This window comes from Mus caroli, unplaced genomic scaffold, assembly GCF_978045245.1.
Source record: "Mus caroli unplaced genomic scaffold, Mus_caroli_1 scaffold_9, whole genome shotgun sequence".
NCBI lineage: Eukaryota > Metazoa > Chordata > Mammalia > Rodentia > Muridae > Mus > Mus caroli.
In genome coordinates this window covers 69,412,488-69,426,877 of record NW_028227264.1, presented here as the reverse complement: position 1 = coordinate 69,426,877, position 14,390 = coordinate 69,412,488, and the positions used below count along the sequence as shown (strand labels likewise).

Genomic DNA, 14,390 nt, shown 5'->3' with positions numbered 1-14,390 from the left:
CTTTTATTCCACCATAGGGATGTGGAGGGACGTTTATTGTTCACCTAGGACTTCAGTAGCATTAGGGATCTGACTCTTAGAATGTCCAGGGTGGCTTCCATAGCCCCGAGCATCCTAAGGAGGTGATGGCAAAGGGTTCTCTGCCCATCCCTGAAGCATCTCTCAGCTTTGGGCAGAGGACACAGAAAACCCAAACAACCTTCTTTCTATGCCCCATCTGTGAGAATCAAGTCATGGTTTTACTTTCCCCTAAAGGACAAGCTTAGAAATAAGCAGCTGATGCCAGGGTCGGCCCTGCCTCCTGCACACCTGGGCCACTGCTGGCAACAAGTCCCTTGCTGCCCAGCAGGCCACAAGCGGCTTGGCCGTGGCCCTCCAGCTTTGTGCCTGCTCTCTCATTCCAGAGTGATGGGGACAACCACTCTAATAAGGCTTAGGAGAAACACAAGTTTCCTGAGGTTGGGTCACATTCTTCAAAAGCCCTTGAACAGAATTGCAATCCCCTCAAGGCGTTTCCCCCTTAAAACCTGACATCCTTTTGGTCTTTAGTCCTTGAGGTAATGGGTGGTGGCAGTGATTTCTGGGGAGCTCTGTCCCTTACTTCCCAAACTTCTTGTTTAAGCTCAAGCTGTGCAGGATGGTGAAGAGCCACACTTTTCTCCTGGCAATCAATGGCCAGATGGCTATAAACACGTGGACAGGGTACTGCTTTCAGACTGCGAGGAAACCATGAACTCACCTGCATCTAATTCTTTGTTAGTGCAAGAGAAGCTGGAGTAGGAGGGAGCAGAAGGGGGCAAGTGAACGGAGGCATGGGGGAGAATGTGTGCACAAACATGGCTAACCAAGCTGTTCTCACAGTGTCTAGGAGGATGTTTGACCTTAATGGGTAAAGCAAAGTCAAGATAAATGGAAGTCACGAACAGGTACCACTTGGGCTCTTGCCTCACTGCTGTGAGGCTCTCAGAGAACAGACGCTCAGGCATCACGATTCTTGGAGTACTGGGGCTGCTGCAAAAGGGCCTGTTGATTACAGACACCACAAATCTCTTTGTTCAGGCAATGAACATGTCTCTGAGGGACTCCAGATCACACTCCCTCTGGGTTCAGGTCCTGTTTCAACCTCTGCTTCTCTCAGCTCCAACAGCAGTGAGTGTGTTAAATGTCTTGATAGAGGAGGTCATATTTGGGCACGTTCTTGGGATCAACAGGACTCTGGACAATAAGTTTCCCCCTCATCGCTCCCTGGTAGATGACTTCAATCAAATCTATGAAGTCTTGTTTGGTTTTGAAGCTTCCTACAAATTTACTGTGATCCGGAGACCCATAACCCACTTTCATGTCCTGCCCATTGAAGAAAAATACGGTAGAGGGAATGTAACTGATGAAAAAATACTGTGTGTAAACCGGCATGTGGTCCACGTCCACCAGCTAAATAGCAGCCATTTTACTCAGGTCGGCTGAAGTCTTTGAGAGAATATCATCCAGCTGCAGACAGACGGGGTCCTCATCCCTCCTAAACCTGAGAACCAATACCTCCACAGTGCTTTTGATCGCCTGGTCTATTTCTTTCTTGCTGGTCAATTTGGGCAAGAGGAAGCTCATCTTGAAAGAGTCCACACTATCAATTCTGCAGTGTCTAAAGGCTGCTGAGATGAAGTGCATGGGTCCTGGGGTGTTCCTTAGAAATGCTCCCTCCGACCTGAAATCCACACAAGTGGAAGTCCTTTCTTCTTCTTCTTCTTCTTCTTCTTCTTCTTCTTCTTCTTCTTCTTCTTCTTCTTCTTCTTCTTCTTCTTCTTCTTCTTCTTCCTTCTTCCTTCTTCCTTCTCCTCCTTCTCCTTCTTTTTTTTTTTTAAAAATGTGAGCCATCATGTGGTTGCTGGGAATTCGAATTCAGGACCTCTACTCATTCCGGTCAGCTCCGTTTGCTCCGGCCTAAAGATTCATTTATTATTATATCTAAGTACAGTGTAGGTGATCAGACACACCAGAAGAGGACTTCGGATCTCATTATGGATCGCTGTGAGCCACCATGTGGTTGCTGGGATTTGAACTCAGGACCTTCGAAAGAGCAGACAGTGCTCTTAACTTCTGAGCCATCTCTCCAGCCCTCCAGGCTGCTTCTAAAGTCTCAGTGATTTCTAGTAGAGAGCATATCAATCTCCCCACACTGCACAGGCATGGCTGTGTTCTCATTTGAGAAACCATCTTTCTCATGGGCCGACATCACAAAACCCACGCTAGCTTTTCTCCTTTCTCTTACTGCCGATTCTATCTTGCCCTGTGTCCTGTGTCTGATATGTGAGCAGCCCACAGAAGAATGCTTACTTAACTCTCTCCTAAGCTTTATTTATTTTTCTCCTCTTTAACCAGCCACGCCCGATGCCTGCATCTCACTAGAATGATTGCATACAGGCAAAAATCATAGTCTTTCCCCCATCTGTATAGCCCAGACCATCATATCCGATTGTCTATCTGACATATTTTCGGAGTTCTCAACGACTCCCTATCCTCACTAGGTTGAGGTGGACATTGTAGTCATTCCTCTGGTACAACAATCTCCCAGTAATCTCTAATTCAGCTCACAGCACCACGCTCTGTGTCAGCTGTAATCCTGTAGACATACCTTTCCCATCATCCTGTGGCTCATCCTCCGCCAGTGTAACTGATGACTCACAGGAAGGCTTTCCACAATCCTCTCATGTCTCTCTACACTGTCCCTGCCTCAGATACCATTGGCATTGTTATGGTCTAAGATTTCCATGTATCGTCTACATTGGTCCAACTCTTTTCTCCTTGCCTTGCAATGTCCTCTGAAATACACTGGCACCTCTTTAATGATCGTATTTAACCATGCCACCTTTTACCTAAAATGTTTGTGTACTTCCCCTTTGTTGTGAGAATAAAGATAGAACCCCTGACTGGGCTGATTGGGGCGTCTCAAGCTGGAACTCTCTTCTTTTAACTCACCTCGAACTTGAAACTCTCATCATCCAGTCCCCCACTTCCATGTCCTGGCCCTGCTGGTTTTCTCATTGTAGCAGGAACCAAGGGAAAGATGCGACCCATTCCTCCTCCACCCATCCACCCATCCATCCATCCATCTATCTATCTATCTATCTATCTATCTCTCTCTCTATCTATCTATCTATCTATCTATCTATCTATCTATCTATCTATCTATCTATCTATCTATCTATCTATGGGGTATGTGTGTGTGTGTGTGTGTGTGTACATGTCCTCAAGTGCAGATGCCAGAAGTCAGAAGAGGGCACCAAACACCACTGAGCTGGAGTTACAGGCAGTTGTGAGCCCTGCAAGGTGGGCTCTGGGAATGGAACTCTGGTCCCCAGGAAAATCACCAAGAACTCTATAACGGCTGAACCACCTCTCCAGCTGGAGATATGTTAAAGTTCCGTTTTATTATCTATTTGTGTATGCTTGTGAGAGTGTGTATTCCAAAGTGCTCTTGGTATGGTCAAAAAGGCCAACTTGCCTGCATTGGGCCTCTCTTTCCACCATGTGAGACCTGAGGGTCTATCAGGTTGTCTGGCTTGACAGCCAGTGCACTTACGTTCTGAGTTACGTCTCCAGCCCCTGTCAGAGTTTTGATTCATGATTATTTATGGGCCCCAGGTGAACCCTATGGCTCGTAAACCTACTTCTTCCCTCGGTAGCACAGTGCTTTTCTACCATATTTAACATCCTCCTCCTCCCACGTAGAACAGATACTCTTGTGCGTTTGGTCATTCAATAAAAGGCAGTACGAGTCTGTGTGGCGTGGGGGGCGAGTGTTCCAAGCTCACAGCAGGACTTCATCCTCTGAGCTCTGTGCTCCGCTTTGAGAGTGATGGTGCGTGGGCTGGTGGGCAGTCAGCATCAGAAGTTGTGAGGCTTTCATCTGTGGGCCGCCTAGAACAGAGAGGAGCTCCCAGCCTGTCTAGAGAATGAGCCAGCCATTTCTGTGATCTCAGACAGGGATAGATGCTTCAGGTGGTGAAACTAGTTAGTGTCTTGTTGAATCATGGCCAGAAATTAAAGTCAGAGAAGGGCACCTCTGGCGAAGGTATCTTTGGGTTGGACCAATTAGGTGCACACAAGTCAAGTCTGACATCTGCAAAAGTTGGTCATCAATCCCTCTTGTCCCCAGATCTCCTTTTATTACTCTCTATTCTCATTCAGGCTTGTGGGACAGACTCAGGGTGTTCTGAGGGTCTGTAAATAGGAGTGGACTTGGGAGCACAACCTTTGAGCACTTTGGGGTGAACTTGATCTAAGTTTGGAGTATTCTGAGTATGGAGAGGGATAGAATTCGGGTATAGGGACAGAAAAGTGACAGTAAGGGACTCGGGTGTGGTTAAGCAAGCTTGTACGCCTGGCAGGCGTGAGTTTTTGATGGAGTCTCCATCAAAGTTTGTGAGTTTTTGACGGAGTCTCCATCAAAGTACAAAAAAGTGGCAGTAATTGAGGAGGGCGTCTGGCGGGGACGCACTCGGGGAGCACTAGGCTCGAACTTGGTGAGGGGGACCAAGAGCCCGAGGGTCCACGCGATGGGTCAGGCATTCCGGGCGGCGCCGCGCGGCGTGTGGACGTGGTGCGTGTGAGAGGGCGCGGGCTGGCCGCTCCCGCCTGCTGCTCCCCGTGGGCCTGGCCGGCCAATGAGCGCGCGAGGCGGCGGCGGGGCCGGCGGCGGCCGGAGGCGCGGGCGGCTCTGTGCGCTCGGAGCGGGCGCTACGGGCGGGCGGGCGGGGGCCGGGGTGCAAGCGATCGGCGCGGCGGGGCGGGGGGCGGCGCCCGAGGCGGGGATGCGCAGGGCTTCCCGCGGCCACGGCGGCGGCGGGGGCACGAGCTAGCGCTGCGGCGCGCCGAGCCACATCGGCCGGGGCCGGGGCGGCGGCAGCCCGAGCGCCGCTCGCACCATGGCCTCGCAGAGCGAGCCGGGCTACCTGGCGGCGGCGCAGTCGGACCCCGGCTCCAACAGCGAGCGCAGCACCGACTCGCCGGTGGCCGGCTCCGAGGACGATCTGGTGGCCGCGGCGCCCCTCTTGCACAGCCCGGAGTGGAGCGAGGAGCGCTTCCGCGTGGACAGGAAGAAACTCGAGGCCATGCTCCAAGGTAGGCATGCCCCTGCTCCGGATCCTCTCCCAAGTCCGCCACAAGATCGTCTCCCAGTCCGCTCACGGGACACCCCCTCCCCCCAACTTTGTCAGCTTGCTCCGATCCGAGGAGCTGGAGGCCCGAGTTTGTGCTGCAGTCCCGAAGTTGCCGTTAGGACAGTGGCGGTGCCAGCTGCAGCTGGGACATCTGGGCCGTGGCATCTTTACACTACGGGACCGCCCAGTGTGCGGGACTTTGCCCGGCTTCCCGCAGCCCACCCCTGCCGCGTCTTTTCCCTCCCCTCCTTAGTATCCGCTTCCTCCAGCTAGGGCCTGCTCTCGTCGCCTGGAAAAGCGCTGCAGATGTCAAGGCTTCAGCTGGGAGCCCCCGCCCCCACGCCGGAGTCTTGGGCTGGAGCAAGTCACCCAGGCGTGGGGATCTGTGTCCTGGCAGTGCGAGGGTAGCATGTGTCAGGGTAGCATGTGTCAGGGCAGTCCTAAAAGACATCTTGAGTTACATTCAGTCCATAAACTTCTCCCTTGCAGCTGTGGGAGTCTGACTTGACTTTCATAATTTGGGTTTTTAATTTAAAAACAATTTTTTTTTCAAATTCTTTATAGAGTTTCTGGGATTTTCCCAGGAAGAGAAACTTTCTCCACACTGGATCGGAAGCAAATACTGATTTATTGCTTTAGGATTAGTGAGCGGTAACAGATCCAAGGTCATTTTGACCTTTAAAAATGACCATTCGCAGCCTACCTGTGTGGCTCACCTCCCACATCCAAAGGCAGAGATGAGGTAGCTGGAATGTGCATTATTTTTAAGACTTGAGGAGTCCTGGCCCCTGCTCCCAGGAAAGGAGAGAGGTGAGGATTCGGTAGCTCTCATCCTTCATCCCGGGAAGCTTGGAGGTCCACAGACCCGCTTTTATAGCTGTCTGCGTGACTTATTTTGACTTTATCTGTCAATGTATCGCAGTATGGGAGCAAGTTATTCCTCTCTGGAAATTGCAGTGGCTTCTCGGAACAATTAAGAGGGTTATTTTAAGAGAGAACAACATGTTTTCCTAAACAATAACTTGGTGGAAATAAGTATCAGGAGTGCTTGGCAAGCGGTTCTGGAAGGGCTGAGAGCTCCTCTCCTTTGTTGCTTATTTGTATTGATAAACATTCCAAATGTCAAGTCTTGGTCCCCCCCTCCCCTTCGAGATTATGTAACTTTGGAGGAAAGTAATGGATCTGAAAATTGAAGCCGGGTTACATTTCAGGAATTTTTCATTTGTGAAGCTTTCTTATTAGTTCCACGAGTCTGCCTAGTTTTTTTTTTTTTGGGGGGGGGGGTTACAAACAAAACGTTACAATTATGTTACAGACGGATTGTAAGATCGGATTGTAAGATCGTAGTGAACCGGAAGACTCCCAGGCGGATCCAACTTTCTTGTGTTGGAAACAGAAAGGGTGATTCCTCCAAAGGATATGGCGGTATCATCCTTTAGGGATACACTGCTCAGATGCTGCGGTGGGTGCCAGTTTCTGGGCAACTCACTTGTAAAATCTGAGTTCTCCTAGGGGATTTTTCTTTTCAGTGAATTTTCATTTTTGATTCAATGAAATATGGGTAGAATATTTAGAAAACACGAACTGTGGCTAACTCTCTTGTAGGCAGGCCATTTTAACATCTGAAGGCCTGAATCACTTTTCAGTGGTCAACTGTTTAGCAGCGAGCCTGTATTGATCTATACATAATGAGTTAAGCACTTAGTGCTTGGAAAGTTCTTTGAGTCTTTTTCCAGAGTTACTTAACAAATACATTACCTTGTTGGCAAAGTAAGCCCCGAAGTCCTAGAGGATAGGACCCATTGAGGGCACAGCGCACCGTGGAAGCTCATTACTCTTAACCATCTACCTAAGACTCCACAGAATCACCACATTTGTGAACCAAGGGTGACCTTGTGTTTATTTTCTTTATGCTATAGTGGGTATGAGCCTCAGAGTTGCTTACACTAGCATTCAAATCTCTGTGGGACCGTGGGCTAGCTCCCAGGCTTCTCTCTGCCCTCAGTTTCCCCTCTTGTAAAATAGACATTGATTTTTTTTTTTTTAGAACCTTTGTAGTTTTTTGGAGGAAGTGAAAACATTTGATGCCCAAGGAACAAGATCTGCTGAAGTGTTGGTAAATGCCAAGAGCTTCACAAAGCAGCGTTACCTCCTGGGTCCAGTTCATTTCAAGTACATACCACAGTTTGTAACATGTGAGATATATTTGACAGATAGTTGGGGAGCACAGATCGTTTGCAGTTCAGAGTTGCAAAAGCAAAATAGATAAAAACTGATATCTGTCAAAAAAAAAGGTATTTTTAGGTGGAAACTCTGTGGAAAGGATCAAGGATGGAGAAGTTACATTTGTTTGTATTTCTGGTTATTGTGAATTTGTGATTTACATTTTTTTCTTTTTACAATAGCCTTTAAAAGTATATGGGATTTTCCATTTTAAAACTTCCAGGGTAAGTAAGGTTGTTGGCCTTCAAGTCTTCAGAGTGTAAATCGTCGATTATAATGCTTGGAATTTGTTTTTAGAGAGACTGTCCTGGGGGCAAGTTAATCTTTAATAGGTTGCATTTTTATTAGTGGATAGAGTCTTCTATGTAATGGACCAAAAATTCACCGAGGTTAAAATGGGCAGTAGGGTCGTAGTCAAAGAAATAAAATACCATTCTTGTATGATCACGGAGTCTAATTGATATACATAAAAACCACTAGACCAAAATATAGGGAAAATTACTAGTTTTTTTTCCTTCCTTAAAAAACCAACTACTTTGAAATTGCCATAAAGAATGTCTGGCATTTTTGTTGGTATCTTGATGATAATTATCGATCTTGTTAGTCAGTGATATTCTCTCTCTCTCTCTCTCTGGCATGGGAATTTACTTTTGAGTTTAGATTCTTCATGGGCATGCTCACCTTGGGATGGATGCCATGTCTAGCATTTTTTGGTGGTAAGGGATCATTATGTTCTATTTCTTTCATAACTAGCCTTCAGCATTTTGATAGACTTCACCAAGGAGTCGTGGTGTTGATTCACATCAGTTAAATGAATTATACTCTGCTTAAAGGAGGGATTGCTTTGAAAGAGATGGGGAAGTGGTCCAGTGTCTAGGATACAGTGGTGGTTCCTGCCAGGGAACAGCGTCAAAGACGGGATCCCTGTATGAGTACTTCATTTTTGTCATCGCAGATCACGTGTTCAATAGAGAACGAGAATTCCCCCATAGAGAGTGTTGAAGCATAAACATTTTCAGGGTTGCATCCTAAGGCATTTCAGCAGAGTAGTAAAGGAGAGAGGGGGTCGAGGGAGGTAGAGGTTTGTAAAAGAGATTGATTCCAGTGAGCTTTACAAACCTCTAAGACAGGGAAGACTTCAGAAACCACGTAGGGTTTTCACAGCGCTGGGACAAATTGGGATCCTGTTCTGCCTAAGCAGGAGGACTGGTTATCAGTGCAGGCTAGCTCTGCAAGCCGCAAGTGTGCCATGGCTCTAACTCAGCACACATTACCATATAATTACCATATAGCTTCCTGTGACTGGTCATCCTGCCTTAGATACTGTCGTGGAGGTGGAAGCAATACGAAGCAAAAATACGAGAAGATGCAGAAGTTCCGGAAGTGAGGAAAACTTAAGCGAGTAGAGCTTTCTAGCTGGTGCTTCATCAAGGCTAACAAATATTAAGAAACCAAATAGCGTTATGAAGGACAGTGGGTACATATACAGGGCTTTGGGCAGGATCAAGACTTGTATGTTGGGATTTTATTACGTGATGCTATCTTTTCTAAAAAGGAATGTTAGGAGCTGTTTTGGAACCTTGAAGTGGTTGTAACAATTAGGAGAAAAAAAAGATGCATATAAAATATCACAGTGGAGGCTGGAGAGATTGCCCAGTGGTTAAGAACACTTGCTGCTCTTACAGAGGAGCTCGGTTCTGTATCCAGCTCCTACATCTGGCAGCTCCCAATTGCCTGTAACTTCAGCTTCAAGGAACCAGAATCCTTTTGGTCTTTGTGGATAAGATGACCACAGGTAGCATATATTCACATAGACATACATATAAATCAAAAAATATATATCTTAGTGCTGGCTGCAGAGGAAATGCTGAATAATTCAGTTATAGCAACAATATTCACTCTTTTTTTAAAATATTTTTTTATTACGTATTTTCCTCAATTGCATTTCCAATGCTATCCCAAAAGTTCCCCCACACCCTCCCCCCCCACTCCCCTACCCACCCATTCCCACTTTTTGACCCTGGCATTCCCCTGTACTGGGGCATATAAAGTTTGCAAGTCCAATGGGCACCTCTTTCCAGTGATGGCCTACTAGGCCATCTTTTGATACATATGCAGTCAAGAGCTCCGGGGTACTGGTTAGTTCATAATGTTGTTGCACCTACAGGGTTGCAGATCTCTTTAGCTCCTTGGATACTTTTTCTCTAGCTCCTCCATTGGAACAATATTCACTCTTATTTTGTTTTTTTTTTGGGGGGGGTGTTATACAAAGTTCTATACTTCTGTTATTTCTTTTGTTTCTTTTTATTTATCTATTTTAAACTCCAGATTTTATTCCTCTCCCGGTCCACCTCCATACCATATCCCATACCTCCTCTCTGCCCCCCTGTCTCCATGAGGATGTCCCCACTCCCCCCACCCCCACTCCACCAGACAGCTTAACTCCCTGGGCCTCCAGTCTCTGGAGGGTTAGGTGCATCTTCTCGGACTAAACCCAGACCCGGCAGTCCTCTGCTGTGTGTGTGTTGGGGACCTCATAACAATTGTTGTATGCTGCCTGGTTGGTGTTCCAGTCTCTGAGAGATCTCGGGGTGGGGGGCGGTGTCCAGGTTTATTGAGACTGCTGGTCCTCCTTCAGTGTCACCCTCCTCCGCAGCTTCTTCCAGCTTTCCCCTAATTCAACCACAGGGGTCAGCAGCTTCTGTCCATATTTGCACCCAAACAATATTCATTCTTGAGCCACAATGCATAGCGTATGTATTCATATATTAAGAATCTAAGTCCATTTTATTAAAGAATAAATATCATGGACTCACACAGCTATTTGGTGGTTATTGTCAGCTCTTTGGCAGCTTAGCCCTGCATATGACTAAGTGTATGACTGAGTAGATCTCTTATAGATGGGACTGGGGAAGCAGAGGTCTTTGGAACCTCTTGAGCTGTGTGATCCTTCTTGCTTTGTGTAGTTTCCATTCTGTGAAAGGCTTCCCGTGCACCCAGTACTTTCTCAAGGGCTTGTTAGCACTTCTTCTGTTAGAAACTCTCTGTTCTTCAGCCTCTCTCATCAGCATGTGGGAAGGACATTTTTACAAGAAAATACTGTACCTGGGGATGTATCTGCTCAGTGAAAAGATTCCATTTACTTACCTATGCAGAAGGGGAAGGGGTGCTCTCATCTTAGGGGGCTAGAGAGAGGCAGAGACAGGGGAGGGAGAGAGGAAGCGCAGAGGTTAATAATTGCCTTGTGGGGCAGCCTACAACTCCTTATAACTCCAGTTCTAGGGGTTGTAATGCCCTCTCTGGCCTTCACAGTCATATACTTCCATAGACCCATGAATAGAATAAAAAAAAATCTTTAAAGATTTGTCTCATTATAGGAGGATGTAAGCACAAACTGAGTTGTGTGTAGAATGTTGTTGCAGAGCAGGGCACATGACACTTGGAGATGTCAGTGCAGTGACAGCAGCGTCAGCATCCATGTCCCTTGTGATTGAGAATGTTCAAAACATACTCTACCGAGACGGCTCAGCAGTTAAGAATGCTTGCTGCTTTTGCAGAGGACCTTGGTTCAGTTCCTAGCAACCACTGCATGCCAACTTCCACCTCCAGGTGACCTGGTGCCCTCTTCTGGCCTCCATGGGTACTGTACTCATGTGTTGCATACACATATGTGCAGGCAAAAATTCTAAACACAAGCCCCCAAGCATTGCAAGGTCTCTTTAAGAAAAGCAAGCAAGCAAGCAAGCATGCCAGCAAGTGAATCGTGTGTGTGTGTGTGTGTGTGTGTGTGTGTGTGTGTATGTGTTACTTGATTGATTTTGTAGTGAAACTCTTTCTTGAGTAAAATCAGGATGTTATATAGGATTGTTGTAATTCAGCCAGAGAACAGCATGCAAAGCTGACTTTACCTTGTAGCCTAATGTTGAAATCACTTCAGAGGTCCTGTAGCTTGCAATGAAGCAACCAGGACTATCTCTCAGACTGTCCTGGACTGGGCTTTGTCTTAGCCACCTAACCAGCTGAAGAGGCCTGGGAAGATGTCCCCTTTACCCAAGGGCGTAGGATAAGCACTTTCATTAATGTGTACACGCTCAGTAAGTCTTATCTCTGTGAAGCTGTTGGGGGTTTCTGGTCAAGTTGATCATTAATAAATTCAAGCACAGTTGGAGAGTTCTTTATATCAATGACTTTTGTAGGTAGGAATGTATTTGGCAGCAGCCAAGAAGGGGAGAAAAAAGACCCCAAAAAACAAACATTGACGTACACAAAGCAGGGTCATGTGGTCCAGGCCTCAGTAGATGAGCAAGGACTTCAAGGAGCTCAGATCTTTCTTGTGGGGCATCGCTAGTTCAGCCTGGGACCTTTGCTTTGTTTTATGCAGTATGGTTGCAAGTATCAGCCCATAACAGCTACATCTGGGATCTATGCAGGCAAAGCTGCACCTTTATGTGTGACGAAGAATATAGTCTCCTGAAAGTTCACCCATTTGTCCTTTGGCCATCGTTTCTTGAAGAGTCTTGGGGAATGTGGCTCCTTTTCCACCCTCTATGAATGAAGTATGCAAGCAAGCATGGTTTAAGAGCGGACATTCATTGAGTCATTTGATTCAAGTTTCCTGACTGTGGGCAAAGCACAGATTAAACCTGACAGAAGCCAAAGGTTACCTGCGTTGGAGGGTTTGGGGCAGTATTTGTAACCCTGGAGTGGTGGGTAATGTTCTCAGAGTGATGCAGGCATTAACAAGCATCACACAGGGAGGATGCCTGTGTCTCAGAGAGGACCACCTCTCCCTGCTCCTTCACCAGATGACCCAGGACCCCCAAGTCCCGGATGTGGCTTTACCATAGAACTGTAGATCTAGCTTTTACAGATGCGGAACACACAATCTCTCCATAACTGTCCCCCACACAACCTCTCCATAAGTGTCCCCCGTCCCTGAAATTCTCCTCTGTATGGTCACCATTTTTCTTAATTTTTTTTTAATAACAAAAAGTGACACAATATCATATACAAATACTCATTTTATCTCATTCTACTGTATCTTGTGCCCTTTTCCCTTCCAGCCATGCTCTTTCTTTTGGAATATAGCTCCTTATTCCCTCTTTTCTCCTTCTTGTTAATTGGTTGGTCTAGCAGAGTCTGGCCTACAAAGCCTTGCTCTTGAAATCTCTCTGAGGTAGTGTGATAGGGTGAGCATCCGCGTGTGCCCTCGTTTGTAGTTTGAAATTTCTCAGGATGAGCTAATACAGTGTGCTAGTCTGTGCACCTGACGTGTGGTGTTTATTTTATTAGATTTCTCCTATAAGGATGCATTGGATAAGAGGGACCATCTCTTTTCATTAAATACTTAGTGAAGTGTAGGGGGTGAAGCACAGTTCTTAGGCTAATTTTTGAAGGTTTTTGCAGTGGGTGTGGATGCTTAGCAAGTGAGCTTAACTGTGAGTCTGTAAGTGCCAGCTCATCTAATGCTTAGCCCGTTAGTGTTAGCATTTAGCACAAGGTCCAAGATGTGTAAAGCCATCAGCGGAAATGCTCTGAGTGCACTGCGCACTTACATGTCTTCACAGTTTCCTGTTTTAAACTTTAACATTACATTTGCCTATTACGTGTGTGCATGCATATGTGTGTGTATGTGTGTGTATGTATTTATGTGTATGTATGTAGGTATGTTTGTATATTTGTATGTGTGTATATGTACATGTATGTTTGTGTGTATGTATGTGTGTTTTTGTGTGTATGTGTATAGGTATGTGTGTGCATGTGTATTTGCATGTTTGTGTATGTGCATGTATGTATGTGTGTGTATGTATATATGTGTGTATGTACATGTATGTATGTGTGGGTATGTGTATATATGTGTATATGTGTGTGTGTGTGCATGTATGTATGCGTGGGTATGTGTATATGTATGCATGTGTGTGTGTTTGTGTATTGTATGTATGTATGTGTTTGTTTGTGTATGTGTGTGTATGTGCATATGTATAGTGGGAATTCAAACTCTGCTCCTTATGGTTGTATAACCACTCCTCAGCCCTGCTTACACAACCTTTTCTTACCTGCTAACACACCGATAACTGTGGATTCTGATCACATTTATTTGAGATAAGTATTAAGTTCTGTTCCCCTTTATGAGGCTGGATCCTGGAGGAACAACATTCACATTCTAACCGAGTGGTAGGTTTGTGTGTGTCTCTGTGTGTGTGTTAGGTATGTAATATAGAGAAGACACCCCATAAAACTTTACACTGAGTTGATCTAGAACCCAATGACATTTCCTTTATAGGGAGGTACTAAATGACAGGATTTGAAAATTACCCACTGTATTTATCCCTTGATTTAAAAAGCAAATACAAAGTTACAGAATATTTGAAGATTAGAGACAGGTATGCAAAATGAACACACAGACTCCACCACTGGATCTAAAATTTGTCAATCATTGGTGATTGTATTTTGGAAGCTTTTTCCTGGTCTTGAAAGCATATGTCTGTACATCATATATTTTTAAAACCATATGAAGTTCCTGCTGTCCCGCTGGGAAGCAGATGGCCTAAGCTAACTGTGGCTCCCAGCCTGTGTGAATTAAATTACTGCAAGAGCATCTCTTCTCTCTCTTGTCCTTTGAATTTTATCATTGGTGTTTTTCTTTTTGAGATTCATATTCATTCTCTCTCTCTCTCTCTCTCTCTCGTTTTTCAATACATGGTTTCTCGGTGTAGCCGTGGCTAACCTGGAACTCACTCTATAGACCGGGCTAGTCTCAGACTCACAGAGAGCTGCCTGTCTCTGCCTCCTAAGTACTGGGATTTAAAGACACGCATCTCTGCTGCCCCGCTCTCTTTGAAATTCTTGAAGGACATACTTCCAAGGGTCTCTATTATCCCTTTGACTGACTTTGTTGAACTGTTTCAGTATAGAATGTCTTAGGTGGGCCCACAGTAGAGCCTAATCACGTTTCCATCCATTCACCAGGGTTCAGCTCCTGGCGCTGTGCTCATTAGCTGTGTGGCCTGG

General features: G+C 46.0%; 1 protein-coding gene and 1 pseudogene across 3 annotated transcripts in view; one reads left to right on the top strand and one right to left on the bottom strand.

Moving 5' to 3' along the window:
• Positions 1 to 1,158: 1,158 nt before the first annotated feature.
• Positions 1,159 to 1,605, bottom strand: LOC110304037 (thioredoxin-like protein 4B pseudogene; annotated as a pseudogene).
• A 3,200-nt stretch (positions 1,606 to 4,805) lies between these two features.
• The window catches only part of Bicc1 (BicC family RNA binding protein 1), a 225,194-nt gene continuing 215,609 nt past the window's right edge, over positions 4,806 to 14,390 (top strand). For all 3 annotated transcript variants that reach the window (XM_021173984.3, XM_029482953.2, XM_029482954.2), the window contains exon 1: positions 4,806 to 5,118. In XM_021173984.3, coding sequence (XP_021029643.1) covers positions 4,923 to 5,118 — 196 coding nt within the window. In that variant the 5' untranslated portion in view covers positions 4,806 to 4,922. The remainder of the gene's footprint in view (positions 5,119 to 14,390) is intronic.